Source organism: Passer montanus, unplaced genomic scaffold, assembly GCF_014805655.1.
Source record: "Passer montanus isolate IOZ18808 unplaced genomic scaffold, ASM1480565v1 scaffold53, whole genome shotgun sequence".
Lineage (NCBI taxonomy): Eukaryota > Metazoa > Chordata > Aves > Passeriformes > Passeridae > Passer > Passer montanus.
The window spans coordinates 279,061-295,936 of NW_024370263.1; the positions used below are offsets into that span (position 1 = coordinate 279,061).

Here is a 16,876-nt window from a genome sequence, read left to right on the forward strand (position 1 = left end):
GCTAAAGCCAGACTGATTTTATTCAGATTGCGAATGTAAAACAGAATAACAATAAAAAAAAAACTAATGCAACCCTCACTGGCTTCAGAGCCAAAAGCCGCAGGTAAACCGTGCCCAGGCTTTCCTCCTTCACCCTCCAGTGTTAAGGCTGAGCTCATCGCTGGCTACAAGAGGGAGGAGGGATGGGTTGAGCCCTGGCTCTTGCATCCCCAGCTCCCTCAGGGAGAAATTTGGCACAAATCCAGTGGGGCCAGCCTGGCACGGGCAGGGCAGGGCTCCAGCCCCACGGCCATGGGTGTTAGTGAGTCAGCGTGAAGCTCTAAAGCTCCGAAAGCTACGGGATCACCTACGGCACCACAGGAACGCGGCGGGAGGGCAGACGGGGGAATGTGGCAGAAGAAAGGGGTTGGCACCCCCGGCCGAGGGTGCCAAGCCTGCGGCCTGGGGCTGCAGCTCCTCGGCCCGGCTGGCACGCACGACTCGGCTGTAAACGGCGGGTGAGGGGGCACCCGGCCCACCCCAACCCCAGCCCACAGTGAGCAGAACTAAAGGCCTGGCTGCATGTGCAATTTTGGGCAACCGCTGCTCCCAGGATCCCTGGGATGGGATGGGATGTTGCACGCCGGTGGTCTTGGAGCTGGCAGGGAGGGAGGAGGGGGCTTGGGGTCACACCAGAGGGTCACTGCTCTCCCATCCCAGGGGGTGCAGGGCTGCTGGGCCCCCTCCAAGAGCTGCTGTGACCCTGCCATGGTATCACCCCACTGACAGCTTGTGATGTACAGCTTGGCATTGCACCCACATGGCTCAAGGGGGCTCTCAGTGCCCCCAAAAGAGCTGCTCCTGAGGCAGCCAGGAGCTCCTGGCAGCCCCAAGGCCGCTGTCCAAGGGACATCTCAGCCTGGTTAAACAGTACACATAGCTGATGTGGGGCTGGGGGAAAGTGTCACCAGGAGACTGGGGTGGGCATGACTAGGATACTGGGGGTTGGGATCGTGGGATGCAGCTCCCTCCCTGCTCCTTTCAGCACACAACTAGTAATTTAACCTGCTCCAGAGCCTGTTCCTAAAGATAAAGGTGGCCAGGTTTGGGGTGTGCAGGGCAGACCTGGCCCCAGCAGTGCCGCAGGAGGGTGTGGGTTTGGTCTCTGCTCTCCAGCTGAAGCCCTGCGGGGCACAGGAGGCGGGGGCTGCCTGGCCCGGCCCCTCAGTCCGTTTTCCACACCTTGTTGAGGAATTTGACCACCTCATCGTAGATGATGAAGACGATGGCCACATCAAGACACACACGGCCCAGGCGAGGCACAGTACCCTTGTAAAATCTGCCAGGAATAGAGAGGGGGACCGTGGGGCTGGGTCCCCTCACAGCCCCTTCCCTGCCCATCCTCCCCACCAGCCACCCCCACTGCAGAGCTTACGCCAGGGGCCCTTCATGTTTCATGATCTGGTAGGCACAGTCCCAGGTGTTCTTGTACTTGTGCGCTTCCAGCCCCTGTGGGAAGGGAAAAGCAGGATCAGAGGCCACAGACAGGGCTGCATCTGGGGGAGTTCAGGGGCAAGGCAGAGAGCTGGGGGTGTGCCATGAGGAACTGCAGGACATCAGACCCCACAGGGATGTCCCCACCTCCATGCAAACACTCCCCATGGCTCAGGAGCAATCCCAGACATCTCCCACACCAAACCTTGCAGGCATTGTGTGCCTGCGCCAGGGACTGCAGCAAACAGCTCCCAGGCAGTGGGTGTCCCCAGCCTGCTGCAGGCAGAGCAGTCCCACAGTAGGCCCTGGCACTGTACCTGCATCCTGGTCTTCACCACATCCAAGGGGGTGTTGCCGAAGACACTCGCAGCTCCAGCAAGGGCTCCAAACACCCCTGTTACGAAGGGGTTCATGACCTTGTTGGGATTGTCCCCTGGGAAGGAAGAGAGGGTCAGGGCACAGTGGTGGCAGGATTCCTGCATACATTCCCAAAGGAGCCCACAAGAAAGGTCCCAGGTCTGGCTGCTTGTGGTCAGGAGGCAGTGCTGAGATGGGGACTGTCCAGAAGCACGCGCCCCACAGAGCCCACACCACACTGTGGGGCTCAGGGTGGGTGTGAAAGTGATACTCCAGCACCAGGACCCATCAGCCCCACAAGCTGGTGCCACCCCACCCCAGTATCCATCTTCCACATTCCAAGTGAGCCATGAGAAACAGGGGGTGTGTGGAAGGAAGAACCATCCCAGCTCCCAAGGGTGGCCAGGGAGCCAGAGGCACAGCCAGGGTGGCCTGGGGAGCCAAGGGCACCATACCTTTGTACCAGTTCCTGAGGGAGGTCATGACGAAGAAGCGGATGGCCTGGTTTGATCCTTGCTTCAGGACGGTTGCAGTTAAGCCCTGGTAGGTCCCCCTCAGTCCTGCAAGAAGAGGGTGTTGGAGGGGAGACCAGCCTCAAGTGGCAGAGAAAAATCTCCCCAGGCCACCTGTCCCAGCCTGTGCCCATCCACCACCTCCCAGCCTGTCCCCACAGCATGGCAGTACTCAGGGAGTCAGGGTGCCACTTTCCTGGGACTCACCCTGTTCCCGAACGATCTCCCGGACGCCATGGAAGAAACCACGGTATTTGGGGTTGGGAGAGGTCTGGTCATGGATAAACTTCACCTACAAGGAGATGATGTGCTTGTCCTGGCTGATGTGATGGCCCCAAGGGCTGGCAGCCACCTCCTGCCTTGTTCCAGGGACAGTCCCAAGACCAGAGCCAAGCCACACAGCCAGGCAGCTCTGGGAGAGATCACGGGGGAAGCCTGTGCCCATGGCCAGCAGGGCATCTTGCAGAGGAAAACGTGGGAAACTGCTGCTGCAAGCAGCCATGTGGGCCTTACACTCATAAAATGGGTGACAAGATGGCTCCTGGTTTGGGGCTCCTCCCTGGAGTGGGGAAGAGGCCAGGGCCACCTGACTTGACCTCCACAGAGCTTTCCAGCATCAGATCCATCCCTACAAAACTCTCTTGGGCAAATGCATGCAGCTCTCAGGTTCCCAAAAGTTGGGCATCTCTGGGTTTTTCCCCTCCCAGCCCAGCGAGGGGTGCCAAGGCAGGGGACAGTGGCAGCCACAGCCACCCACCTTCACAGTCTCCATGGGGCAGACCACGGCCACAGCCTCAGCCACGCCAGCCCCCAGCCCGCAGATGAGGCCCCGCGTGCTGTCCAGCCGCCCCTGCTCGTCTCTCATCTGGTTGCTGAGGAACTCGAACATCCCAAACCTGCAAAGGAGCCACCGTGCCAACCCCTGGGCACCCGGACAAGGGTCTGCACCCCCCTGCTCTGGGTCCAGGAGCAGTTGCACACCCTGTGAGAGGGCCCTCCCTGCCTGGGAGACCACATGGCTTTGGTAAAACACCAACAGAGACACCAAGGGCAAAGCCACCCCCTCGTTTGCTGCTGTTGGGGGTCCCCTCCCACTCACCCCTTGCCATGGGGGCACGTACCTGACAGCAGCCTTGGGGATGGAGCCGTACAGCAGCGAGCTGAGCCCCCGGTACAGCCCCCGGATGCCATGGTCACGGACAGTCTGCTTCACACAGTCCCCTGCGGCAGAGCACAGCGCGGCCGCCGTCACCCGCCACGCCGAGCACCACCCAGCCCTGCCCTGCCAAACCCCAGCACCAGCCAGGCCCCCCAGCACCAGCCAGGCCCCCCCAGCACCAGCCAGGCCCCCCCAGCAGCCCCAAACCCAGCGAGGGGCTGCTCACCAATGCCCTTGTAGCGGGGAGGGTTTGCCTTCTCATCCAGCTGCAGCTGAGTCTTCACGTACTCGGTGGGGAATGTGATGCAGATCTCGATCCCTCCAGCCAGGCCACCTGCAGGGGAGAGGAAGGGACACTGAGGCAGGAGCAGCATTGTGCCCATTCACTGCCACATGGCTGCTCCCAGCTCCATGATGGCTGAGCCTGGGACCTCTGGCAGCCAGGTCTGGGCTGGGACATGACATCTCTGTCCTCACCAAAACCCTGAGGACTCCACACAGCAGCAGAGCCCTGTGCCAACCCGGTGCCTTGAATGGGCATCACTGCCCTGCCATGGCAAGAGCTGTTGAGGAGACTGGGCAAAGGGGTGGGAAAACAGGGCAGAACACCTCACCCATGGCTGCCTATTTGGTGTGTTGCCCCTCAAAGGCACCTCTCCCTCTCTAGAGCCTTGCACCTCCAGGTGAGCTGCCAGCACTGGGATGTACAAACCCAGTGGTGCTGCCCACACCAGCAGGAGCCCATCTGCAGACCTGGCTGTGCTGGCAGGAAGCACAATTATCATCAAGCCTGTCTGGCTGCCCTGGGCTCCCGCAGTGGTGGCTGCTGGGCACTGATTACACTGGCTGCAGCCTTTCCTGATGGCCTGGGCAGCAAGGGATGCTGGCTCTCAGCTCTGGGGCTCTCCTCAGCATGGCTGGAGCCCTTGCAGCTGGACCCAGCTGTGCTGTGGGAGCTGGGCTCAGCCCATGCAGCCACAATGGATCACACAGCATCAGTGTGGCCAGGTCCCGCCGAGCAGCTGGAGCCCTTTGTGCTGGCAGCACTGGGAGGAAGCACAGGCTGAGCTCCCTCAGGTCTGACAGCGCCAACCCTGCTCTGCCCAGGACAGGGCACAGGGTGCTGCCCCTGGGATCAACACCACTCTGAGCGCCCTGAGGATCTCCCTGCTCCTTGCCCAGGGAAGGTGAATCATGCTCCAGCCCACAGGCTGGGGCACACCGTGTGGTCAGCTCCCAGCTGGGGCTCCCAGTCTCCTATACAGCCTGCAGTGGTTCCTCCAGCCTGGCCATGGCCTTGGTGTGACTCAGCAGGGCTGGGGCCCCCACTGCCAGGCTTGGAGCCCACAGCCCAGGGGACACCCCAGCAGGGAACACACTGCCTCTGTAGGAGGGATGGGACTGGGTGCAGTGGTTGTTATCCTGCTCTGCAGTGAAGCAAAGGCTGGGCCACGTGGCACAGCTCTGCTTATCAGCACCCCCAAAGTAACCCCATGAAGGGATGCTGATAGGGGACACCACAGCCCATGGCTGCTCCCTGTGACAACAGCAGGCAGCACCTACTCCTTGGACCAGCAGACTTTCTCACAAAGTCATATTCCTTCTGCATGGCCCCCACACATGCAAGAGATCTCTCTGGTGTTGCCAGCTTCCCCCTGTCAGTGCCACTGGCAACTGGCATCCCCAGGAGCACTGCTGCCTCCTCTCAGCCCAGTCCTTCTAGAGGGAAGGGAAAAGCAGCCTCCCCACATTCCTTCCAGCAGCGGAGCAGAACCCATCTTAAAACAGCCTTATGCTTGTTCTTCCTCCCAGGCACAAAAAGCACCAGGCTGCACCTCTTACCCAGGGAGCCAAGAAGCCGGGCCAGCCTCAAAACAGCTGGGGCAATGCAAAGCTCAGCTTCGTGCTCACAGAGCATCCCACTCCTGCCACAGGCACGGCAGGGACGGGGACACGGCGGCACTGAGTACCCCAGGCAGGACACGCCAGCCCAGCTGGGCAGCATCCCGGCCCCGTGGGGACAGGGCGTGAGGCCAGCCCGGCTCTGCCACAGCAAACAAAGGCTCCTTGTTTCCCACTGTGTTCCCAGGGGGGCTGGAGCTGCCCAGCCCAGCCCAGCCCAGGCAGGCTCTTCTCAGGAGGCGGTGCTGGTGACCACTGCCAGCCCTGACGCCTCCGCTGCTCTGGGGGCACGGCAGGAAACAGGGCCAGCTCACGGCACTGCAGCCAGCCAGCAGCTCCCCTGGGGCATCACAGGAGACAGCCACCATCCCCAGGGTCCCCAGCACGCCCCTGCTGCCCCCTCAACCCTCTGCTGCCCTTGGTGTGTCCGTCAGAGCGGCGGACACTGCAGGTCCCATGGCAGGGGGGTGGACGAACACTCATTTCTCCTGCAAAGAGAAACAGCTCCTGCAGGAGCAGCTGGCAGCCCCCAGAGAGCAGCTTGATGAGGAGCAATGTCCTCCAGTCGGGTGCAACAGTCCCCAAAAAGCTGAGCACCAGCTGGCACCTCTCCACACTGCCACACACCACCAGCCTTGCGCCACCACAGCCACATGCACACCCCCAGTGCTGCCAAGGCCACTTCCCTCCCTCCCACACTGCAGAACTGAAGTGCTGGATGTTTTAAGCACCATAAATATTTGTTCTCTCTCAGTCCCCCAGCACCAGCTCCTCCCCCAGCACACCCAGAAGCCAGACAGGAGGGGAGCACCCAGGACAAGCAGCAGTCCAGGGGCAACCAGCACCTCAGCTCATGGCAGCCACACCAAATGCTACAGGGAGAGATGCTGCACCTCCTGCAACCTGCTCACAGCCTCAGTGGTCACACTTGCATGCAGGGGAGACAGAGGCTCCTCTCAGCATCCTACGGGCAAAGCCATCCACTGGAGCCCAGCAAAGGAACAGCACACTGTTCCTGGGAACTGGCAGCCTCTGGGGCAATGAGGCTCCCCTAGCCAAGGGTGAAGGAACAGGGCACCCATGCTGCCAGGTCCCCTCCCTGTTCCCCAGTGTTGTTCTGGCCTAAAATCCCTTGGGAAGGTGCACAAAGAGCAGACACTCTGGACACACTCCATGCCTTGTGGCAATTTCAATCCATTTTCTTTTGCCCACAGAGACACAGGGTGGCACAGGCCACCTGCCCTGCAGCCCCCTGGAAGCAAGACCAATCAGAGGTCCTGCTCTGCTGTCATCTCCTCTCCCCACACAGTTTTACCCCAGCAGAAGCCTCATCCTATGCAAATAAATCACCCCACTGCTCAAGAGCAGCAGCTTTGTCCAATCCCCTTCCTCTCCAGGGCTGCAGGGACTTTGCAACCTGTTTACCCGGACTTTACACAGCAGCTCCAGCTCTTGCAACACCGCGGAGTCAGCAGGAACAGCAGCACTCAGGAGGTGAAAGAGCAGCGGGGCAGCTGGGATGCCGGGCCAAGGCTCTGGCTGCTCGCTGGATGCAGAGGAGCCAGAGGACAGGGAATGGGAGCCAGAGGACAGGGAATGTCCTTCAGGGAAGGTCGCTCTGCCCGGCCCCAGGGAAGGTGCCCCCGGCAGGGGGATCCCACTCCCAGCACCAGGAATGGCTCCCTGCCTGCTGCAAGCCTGCAAGTGCTTCAGCTGCCAGCTATCCTGACATTGCAGGCTCAGCGGGAAGGGAGAGAAGGGAAAAATACCCTGGCAGAGTTTTCCCAGAAAAAGTTTAGCTTTCCCTAGCAGAGAGGCCCCGTCCTTTGAGGACACGCCTGCAGCCCTTGGGCACGGCTGGGGAGAGCTGGCAGGAGGGAAAAGAGGGTTTTCTGGGGACAGTGGGAGGGTGCTGCCCCTGCAATGCTCACACAACACGTGATGGCATCAGCACACACAGGTTCAGCTCCACACACTGTCCATGAGCAGCTTCTGGGACACCACTGACAATTCTGACCCAGGGACCCCCGCTCCAGACCCAGGGCAGCACTGAAGGTGGGAAGATGCAGCTGCGATGGGGAAGACAAGCAGAGCCCCAGGACTGACACAAACCAAGGCTGCACAGCCAGGACTGGCAGTGTCACCCTCTGCAAACTCCCACCCAGAGGCAAGTGCCCCAATGAACACCCACTGCCCTGTCTGGGAGACACAGAGGGGCAGGGGTGGCACTGGCCCCTCTGCCACTCCTGCAAGTGGCTGTGCCTGCAAAAGCATCCTGCTCCTGCAGAGTGATGGAGCAGCAGGTGTCTGTGCAGCTCTGATGAGAAGTGAGCACCTAGGGAGCAATTTCAGTCTCTCCATTTTAAGAGTAATTTCACATGCTGACATACCAGCACCTGATTTCCATATAAAAAGCACCTTTTAACTTCAGATTCGTTAGGATCCTTTCAGGCCAGAGGAAACTATTCCTAAGGGTCTGGAAGCAAAGCAGCAGAGCTCTCACAGGGCCCATGCCTGGAGCTTCTCCATTCTGTCAGCCGGGTGGCTGAGGATGGGGGGAAGGCACAAACAGGCTCTCAGGGCAGGCTGAGCCCCGAGTTCCCCATTTTGGGGGCTCCCAGCCCACGTGCAGAAGGTGCAGCTGGATAGGGTCAGCTGAGTGGGTGACACGGGTGACACAGACCACACACTACAGGCAGAGGGTGCAATCCAGCCCAGCTCCTGGATGCTGTGCTTACAGTATGCAGCACTCTCACAAGGGGACTTGGTGCCCTTTTAATTAGGCAACACTGCTTTTGGAGCTGGGGAAACAAGGAAGAAAGAACCCAAGAACCAAAGACCATCAGGCTGCTACGAAATGGGAAGGCAGAAATACCCACCAGCAACTTGTGACAGGTCTCTGCAGCCCAGACTGCCCCCTGCTACCCTCACCGAGGGACCAACCCCCCTGGAAGCCATCCAGGCTGCTCTTCACCCATCCATTGCCGTGGAGCAATCCTGCCCTGCCTGCCTGCAGCGGTGAAACGGGTTTAACAGCTCCACCCTCCCAGCACTTCCCACCACGGGCCATCTTGTGAAACTGGGGGCTCAGGAGCAGGCAGGAGCCTGGCTGGGGCTGCAGCTCTCCAGGACAGCTGGCTCTCGGCAGAGCTCCAGCACTGCTGTCCTCACCCGGGCACCTCCTCTGGCCACGGACAGTCCTTCACCACCCATCCACTCCCACATCCTTGTGGAAAACCACCACGGGGCCAGCTCTGCCACCAAAAGTCTGACTCAATGCTGCTTCCTCAAACCAGGCTGCCAGAAGTTTGCCTGTGTTTTGGTTAGAAGGGAAAAAACATGTCCTGCAACAGGTCAGCAGGCTCAGAGAGTGTCTGTCCCCACGCTGGGGCTCAGGTCTCCCTCCCACCATCTGACAGGAGCAAGGCCAGTGGGGAGCACAGGGGTTCAGCATGCCCAGCAGTAAGCAGACATTCACAGCTGTTTTGGTCATGGGAGGGTGCTACAGGCAGGCTGAACCCCCAATGGAACAGGATGGCAAACATGAGAGGTGCCCCTCTGTACCCTGTGCCACTGTGGGCAAACAGCCCCGTGCAAACAGTGCTGCAGATAACACTACAGATGGGATGAAACCATTTGTCCTGAATCTTACTGGAACTGTCCTGTTTGAACAGGCTGTCCTTTCACAACTCACTCATTCATCACCTCTTTGCATTTACTTCTCAGTATGGCAATTAATCATTATTACAATTCTCAGCTGTGAGTACAATGGCAGAAGCCATTTCCCCATGCTCACAGTCACAGCAGCCTCTGCCTTTGGGGCTGATTCCACCTTTGGGGACTGCCAGGTTCTTTTCCTGCTCAAGTCACCTTCTCCCCATTGCCCTGCACACCTCAAGGCTCCAGTTTTGTCATCATGAGCTGCCTCCTGGCCATCCCACCACTCAACTTCAGACACCAACTTTCCAAGTGTCTCTTGGAAAACTCTTTTAAGACATTCAACAGGGAGCTGATGTTGGAGGCCAGGGCTGTTGGATGACTCCCACAGCACAGCTGGATGAAGGAGCCACTGCCAGGACTGAGACTTCCCTGGGGACAGGCTCTGATCTCCCAGCCCCCAGCACAGGGGAGTGACTGCTGTACCAAGCACTGGAGCACAGAGAGGGAGAAGAGATGGCCAAAAAAAACAATCCCTGCTGTCAAGAGATGACCTGAGACCTCAGGGCACAAGCAGGAGCAGGGAGGCTGCATTGGCATGCACCACGCAGCACCATCAGAGCTGAGAGATGCTGCAACATCCCCAAGCTGTCAGCTCATGGTGCTCATCGTCTCGGGAAGATGGACGACTCCTTACGATCATTTACATCAACCCAGAGAACATGGTTGCCTGCAGAATGTCAAGCAGAACATCAGGCATGTGAAAAATCTCAGAAACTCACATTTCAGAGCCCAGGGTTAACCCCAGCTCATACAGAATCCATTCAGACCAAAGGGACACCCCAATAGGGTTTCCTGGCCCTGGGGCTGACATCCTCCTCCCACCAGGAGCCTTGGGGCTCTTACAGGTTTCCACTGCAGCCCATGAGGGTTCCCAGGCAGCCAGGGACTCACTCAAGACCTCAGGGACTCACAAGCATGGTCTTTGTGCCCCACTCCCCAAACAGATGATAGCCACAGGAGGCACCTGCAGGGAGAAGCCGCAGGCAGGAGTGAGGTACTGAGGGCCAGCAGACCTGGCAGGACTGGCTCTCTCCATGCTCTCCAATCTTTCCCCCTGGCCGCACTTGGCTCCACTCGGCTCAGCAGGAAGGGAGAAACATCCCCTACTCTGCTGGGAGCACCAGGCAATTATCTCAAAACCAGGGAGTGTGCTGGACCAGAGCCATTCACAGCAGCACAGCTTCCCTCACTCACACCCTCTCCTGAGAGCAATGGCCCTGGAAATCCAGATGGACTTGGGACTTTTGGGAAAGGAGACCTGCTCTGCAAAAGGCAAGTCTCAGCTTTCACACCCAGTCCTTGACTCGTTTCCTCTGCAGGTACAGCATTCCCTAAGAAAGATAATATCAAGGATTAACAAAGAAGAGGAAAGTGAAGCTCCAATTACTGCTTTGTTCAGAAGCCTGGGCTCCCTAGCTGAACTCTGCTTCCTGCCCTACCCTCTCCCTGCAGTCCTCCTCCCCTGCCCATGCTCCCCCTAGGACCCTGGTGCACATCACTGTTATTTGCCAGTGGTACTCAACACCAGGGTAGCAGCCACAACCCCTGTGAGCTCTTTCCAAATCCAGCACTGTGTAGGATAACACCCAGGCATCCTGCCCCCCTGGCCAGGCAGGATTAGGTGTAGGTAGAAACAGCAACTGTGCAACAGCCCCCGGGTGAGCAGAGATGCCATGCAGAGAGCAAGGCAGCTTGGAGCTTCTCCGTGGGAGGGAGCAGACCCCAGGCTTCAAAGCTGGCTAGAAACAGAATAAGGCTGTACTTAACTCTGGCGAGGGCAGGCAGAGCCTTTCATCAAAGGAGCACTGATAATCACGAGCAAAGTTCTCAAGAGGAGGGCAAGGGTGGGAGGCTTTGCCTGCAAATGGCAAAGACCATTTGTGCTGGGCTGGAAATAGCCCACACTGCAGGCTGACTTGAGCTGACCCAACAGCACCAAAATGAGCTGCCAACGTGGCATCCGAAACCCAGTGAAGGAATACTCTCAGGATTCCCAGAGATGACTGATGACTCTGCCACCAGCATTCCTGTCTCACCACTTAACTGCCTTTATTTCAAGCTCCCCACTGCAGTGTGGCCCTGTGTTGGGAGCACAGTAGACCAGCAGCACCCAGCCCTTCAGGATGCCGGTGGGAGGGACAGGAGTCTGGTGGGCTGTTTGGAAACCACAGCACAAAACAGGAAGGCTGGCTGTGGGAGGCCAGAGACAGGGCTGGGCTCCTGGCCCACCTGCTAACAGGTTGTTATCCAGCAGAAGAGGCTGAGCTGCCTTCATGTGCTCAGGCCACACGTGGCCACAGCAGCACCAGCAGCGTTGTCGCTGCAAGGTGAAGTGCTGCCTTGGCACACAGCAGCTGCTTGGACAAAGGAGGGCCCATTAGCAAATTAATTTTTAACCTTGCATTTTGTCTGTTGTGACAATTGAAGGAGAAGAGCTTTTGGCAGCCAGAGCTTTACTTGCATCTCTTCAGAAAAGAGCCACCCCCAGCCTGTTGAGGTCTGGGCAGCTGAGGGAGCTGTGCCTCCCTGGCAGAGGATCCCAATTACACAAAGGGTCTGGGAGCAGATATGCACCCAGGGAGGGATGATGGCTTATTTAACTCCACCAGCACAGGCTGAAGCACAGCAGGAATGTTCCATCTTAACAACTCCAGCTCACCAGAACGTGGAGCACACATCCCTGTTGTGCAGACAGATGTCAGATGAGAAACTCTGAGAGCGTCAGCAAACCCCTTAAAGTCAGCAGAGGCAGCCACAAACAGCACTGCATCCCCCGGCGAGGGGCTGGAGGGCTGAGCAGACCAGAGCACAGGGAGTTAACAGCAGCTTTCTCCCATTTCTGTGGTTCTTTAATACAATTAGATGCCACAGAGGCTTGGCTGGACTTCTGCCCATTAACCAATTACACTGATTACAGCCTGTGAGGAGAAGACCAGCATCTCAATAGAGTTCTTCATCCACCTCTGCAAGTCTGCTGCAACCTCTCTCGCAGGAGGCTGATTCTGGTAAGCTGATGATCCTGATTACAAATCTACACAAGATCTATGAAAGTAACCTGGTACGTTGGTCCAGGCAGTGACCACCTGATGCTTTCATTTCACATGGACAGCAAGTTGGGAAAGATTGAGAAGGGTGAACAAGAAGGAAACATCCTGTCCTTTCCACCCTAAAACTGGATTAAATCCTATTTAAAAGACCTTAAGTCAAGAGGCATGAAAAAACCCACCCACTTTGATATGGGGCAGCAGAGAGGGGTACAGAGCTCTGGAGGAACCCAGTCTCACCAAAGGGCACACGAGTGAAAAGTCACCCTCTCGTTGGAGGCTGCCTCCTCCTTGTGCCCCAGCCCTTTGGCCAGGCAGCCGAGTGATGGCAAAGTCCCTTCCCGGAGACGCTGGGAGGCTTCGGCACCCTCTGCACGCTCCAGCGGCCGCGTCCACCTCCGCCAGCTCTCCCGGTGCTGCGAGGGAGGCCGGGGCGGGGGCAGGGCCGGAGCGGCCGCGGCCCCGCTCCCCGTGCGGGCACAGCCCCGCTGCTCCCCGGTCCCGCTCCTGGAGGCTGCAGCTCTGCCCTTGGAGGGGAGCAGGGAGCTGGGCACACAAACAAAGGCACAATCGTAGGAGGGGGAATTGGCTGGAAAACACAAAAGCTTTAAACATGCCAATCATGTCGAGGCTGCGATGGCTCATTTCAAAACAAAGACGCTAATCTCCACTCTGGGAATTGTCCTGCGACTGGCAGGAGAAACCAGGGAGCTAATGAACAGCTACAAAGGAGTTTAACAAGACTGCGACTGTCTTGGACTCCATTCAGCTCAGAGCTCGAAACAGCCACAAGCAGGAGGCAGAGCATTAACTCTGCAGTTACTGCTGCACTCGGTGCATTACTGTTTTGATCCCATGGAAGTGGTCAGAACTGGACGGGGAAAACACGCCCTGATCCAAGACTGATGCTTAGGCACAAAGGAGGGAGCAAGCAGCCTTTGGAGGAGCTGTATCAGTGCAGCCTGCGGGGCACAGCTAGGGCAGGGACAACCGACTGCTGCTGCTTCAGCCCTGTCCCTCAACACCCTCGGGGGAGCATGTGGGGCCCTCGCTGCCACCAGCCTCTCCCATCAGCTCCGCTCCCTCCTGCTGAACACCGCTGAACCCCGAGTGCCGCTCGCCGCGCGTCCTGTCCAAGCCCACCAGCACCTTCCCGGCTGGACCACCGGCTGCACAAACAGCCTGGCAAGACGCTGGGGTCTCCGCTGATAGCAGGAACCCGCAGCCAGCGTCCAGGCTCGGGATGCAGCCGCGGGAGCTCTTCGGCTGTGGCTGAAGGGAAACCGCGGTGCAGCGGGGTCGCCTTCCGCGGGCAGCGGGAGAGGGGCGGCAGTCCCGGGATGGAGCGGCACCTGCGGGAGCGCCACCGCCCCGGGGCGGGCCCGGCAGCCTCCGCCCAGCCGGATGCCCACGCTGGCAGCGGCGGGGCGAGCCCCGTCCCCAGCAGAGCCCCGGGAGCCCCTTACCTGCCAGGATGGCCTTGCCGGGGTGCGTGAGCTTGGCCTTGCCGGCGGGGGCGGCGGCGGCCAGGCTGCGGGGCGCGGCGGGGGCGGGCATGGCCGCGCTGCTCCGCGGCTCCGGCTGCCCGGCGGCGGCGGCCGAGCCCTATTTCAGAGCCGCGCCCGCGAGGGGCGGCCCCGGCGGCGTCACATCCTCGCGGGGCGGGGCGGGGGCGGCCCGTGGGGACGTGGGGAGCGGCTCTGCGGGGAGCGGGGCAGGGGCTGGGCGGAGGCAGGGCGGCAGCGTGACCCCGCCCGGCCCTCGGTGCTGCGGGAACGGGGGGCTGCTCCGCCCGCTCCCGGGAATCCACGGGAAAAGCCTCCGCGTGGGTACGGAGAGATGCCGGCCCTTGGGGGGACGTGGGCAGCAGAGCCCCCTCTCCTGAGCAGCACCAGCACCCCCGGGCACGCTTAGGCCAGGAGCACCTGAACCACGCCGAAGCCCTCGGTCAGCGAGGATACACAGCAGGGTGCTCCTGCGCGCACCGTCCGAGGCGAGGGGAACGGGAGGGTTTGCTCATCTCGGGCCCTTGGCTTGAATCCTTTCTGACCAGGAACTCCCGGGGTAGGAAGCGCATGTGAACGCCCAGCGCAGGCGGAAGAGAAACAAAAACATTCTCAAATTAAAAGGCTGCCGTGAGTGCAATGACACTCTGGGCTTAGCCGAGGTGGGTTGGTGCTTTGGGGTTTTTTTGGTGGTTTTCTTTTTTTTTTGTTTGTTTGTTTGTTTGTGTTGTGGGTTTTTTTTGGAGGAGGGGATGGTGGGTGTATTATCTATTGCTCCTCAATGACTGGGCTGTACAAATTGCACTAGGATTTTTTTTTGCTTTATCTACACACACAGGAAGACTGCCCTGCTCTAATTTATGTCCAAAAGCTGTATTTACAGGATGCAGGGAAAGAAACCAACACTGTTTTCATTTCCATCCAGGATTTCGCAGACACCAAGGAACACTGGAGCTGTACTCCAGAACTGTGCTCTCCCTTACATCTGGAGCAGCCACATTACCCAAAAGAACGAACATTTTGTGCAAGGAGTCACCTCCAGCTATGCATAAAACATGCTCCTGTCCAGACTTGCTCTCTGTGTGCTTTGTGACATGGTTTTTGCTTAACAAGACTCAGCAATCTGGCAGCTGCCAGCCCCATCCAAGAGCTCACTCTGCAGCTACACAGCCCTGGCTTCATGGCTGAACTACTGGCAGAAAAACCCTTTGGGAAACTGAAGCATCTTTATTCTGCCAGGGTTAAAAGCAAACATATATGCATTGCAAAACTCACCCCCAGGTGAGATCAGAACTGTATGTGGTTTCACAACAGAGTTAAAATAGGCATAGAGTGGTCTCATGCCAATTGTAAGGCCCCCCTCCTTTAACACAGGGCAGTAAAGGAGAGGGAGGAATTAACATGTGAAGGAAAGGAAGAAACAGTCATAGTCCTGGTCACAAATGCTGCTCATGTTCAGATTAGCATTATTAGAATGGTAAAGATAAGATAAATTCTTTCAAACACAGCAAACAAACAAATGCATTTGGATTTCTGATTAACCTCTGTAACTCCTCATACCTTTCCATCAGATCATCACGGCTTTCACATCTGCCTGCAGACACGTACAGCCTGTGCTGTGAGGCCATGATTACCTTCACAACAAACACTGGCTCTTACAGATTCCCCAATCACCAAGGCCTGTGTACAACCTCATCCTGTCCAAGAAAATACCACACCACATGCTTAATTCACATCAGACTCAATGGGATTCTCAGCAGTGCTTACCTTGCTGAACAGGGAAAGGATTATTCATATTTAATCATATGCAGATTGCAAGCCATCTCCTGCAAGGACCTGACCTCCAAGAAGCTGCTAACACCACTTGTCAGCAGAAAGCCTGAAGGAGAAACAGTGAAACAAGATAAACAATCCCTGAAATACCAGGGGCTGCAAGAGGATGTTTTAAATCCCATTAGTTATGTGAAAATAAATACTTGACCAGGCTCACATAGTCAAGAGCAACTCCAAAGAAATACATAGTGAAAGCATAGAAGAGCAATATCAAACCCACCACGTTACTGCTCTTGCTTCAGGAATGTTCATAGAAACAACCTCTGACAATCTGAACTCACTTCCCTTGCTGGTGGCTGGTGCTTGTTTCTGCTGGCATACAAAGACACAAGAATTGTGAAATATGTAGTCAGGTGCTACTGCAGCCTGTGTGTCTCATGGCACCTCTCCAGGCTCTAATAATCAGAATTGAAAAGAGCTACTGAAAATGAAAGCAACTTTCACAATTTATTTTTTCAAACACAAGCAGCAATTGCAGACAGTTTTCTGGATCCTCAGAAGCACATGCTTACAGGACAACTCTTAGTTCCACCTTATTCCTCCCTTGTCCCTCCCTAAAATTATTATTATTACTTTTATTTAATTGGCACTAGACAGCACACCATGGTTTCAGAGACCATGAGCGGTCAGTATGGGGCACATCATTTCCTATTACATACCCTGGGATCAAAGAACCTCTTCATTTCACTGAATTAACAGATGTATTATCATAATTGTTACAACTCATCAACTACTACAAACCTTTCCATGCATTATTAATCCCCATCACTTGCGGTGTTATGATGAAATAAGAAAACTCATTTTCTCTCAGGTTCCCTATCGAGACAAAACAATTCCTTTATGCCAAACAGATCCTGCATATAACTGGTTTCAAGAAATGAAAATACTGCAGATTTGAGTCATTTTCCCAGCTTTGAAGTGTGCTGCAGGAGCTACTGTGATTATAAGCAAGGTGATGCTATTCCAAACAACGAACACGATTCCCACTTGAGCACACATGCAGCAAGAGCTCCTGTTGCTACACAAGATTATTCACTGAGATTACCAGGACTGAGCCTCTCATAAGCACCACAGAAGTCCCTGTTATGTTCACATCTGCGTAGGCCTGACTCATCTCAGGAGAGAGTAAAGCCCATGTACAGCATGTACTGATTATCGTGCTGCTGCCCTGCCATGGTCGTGAATCCCTCACAGCAGGATGTATTACTCAACAAAGCAACTCCAGTTGACAAACTCTATTAGTAGTTGATGAGGCCATTTCCCCACCCCTAAGTGGGAAAAAAAAAAAAGTACCTTACAAAAGGAGAGCAATTCAAAGATTTATTAAGCACCGTTTCCCACCCAAACTCACTCCTAGCTCCCCATCAGGAT

The 16,876-nt window shown here is 57.0% G+C and overlaps 1 protein-coding gene across 2 annotated transcripts; it reads right to left on the reverse strand.

Moving 5' to 3' along the window:
• Positions 1-2: 2 nt before the first annotated feature.
• Positions 3-16,047, reverse strand: SLC25A1 (solute carrier family 25 member 1). 2 transcript variants are annotated; one of them, XM_039724481.1, is made up of 9 exons: positions 15,440-16,047; positions 3,728-3,835; positions 3,464-3,563; positions 3,100-3,238; positions 2,550-2,634; positions 2,286-2,390; positions 1,791-1,906; positions 1,415-1,488; positions 3-1,318 (listed from the first exon to the last, which is right to left on the reverse strand). In XM_039724481.1, the coding sequence occupies exons 1-9, from the start codon at positions 15,465-15,467 to the stop codon at positions 1,204-1,206; spliced, it is 870 nt and encodes a 289-aa protein (XP_039580415.1). In that variant the 5' UTR covers positions 15,468-16,047; the 3' UTR covers positions 3-1,203. The 2 variants fall into 2 exon arrangements, with proteins under 2 accessions (XP_039580415.1, XP_039580414.1); XM_039724480.1 differs by lacking the exon at positions 15,440-16,047 and adding an exon at positions 13,634-13,808.
• Between the last annotated feature and the right edge of the window lie 829 nt (positions 16,048-16,876).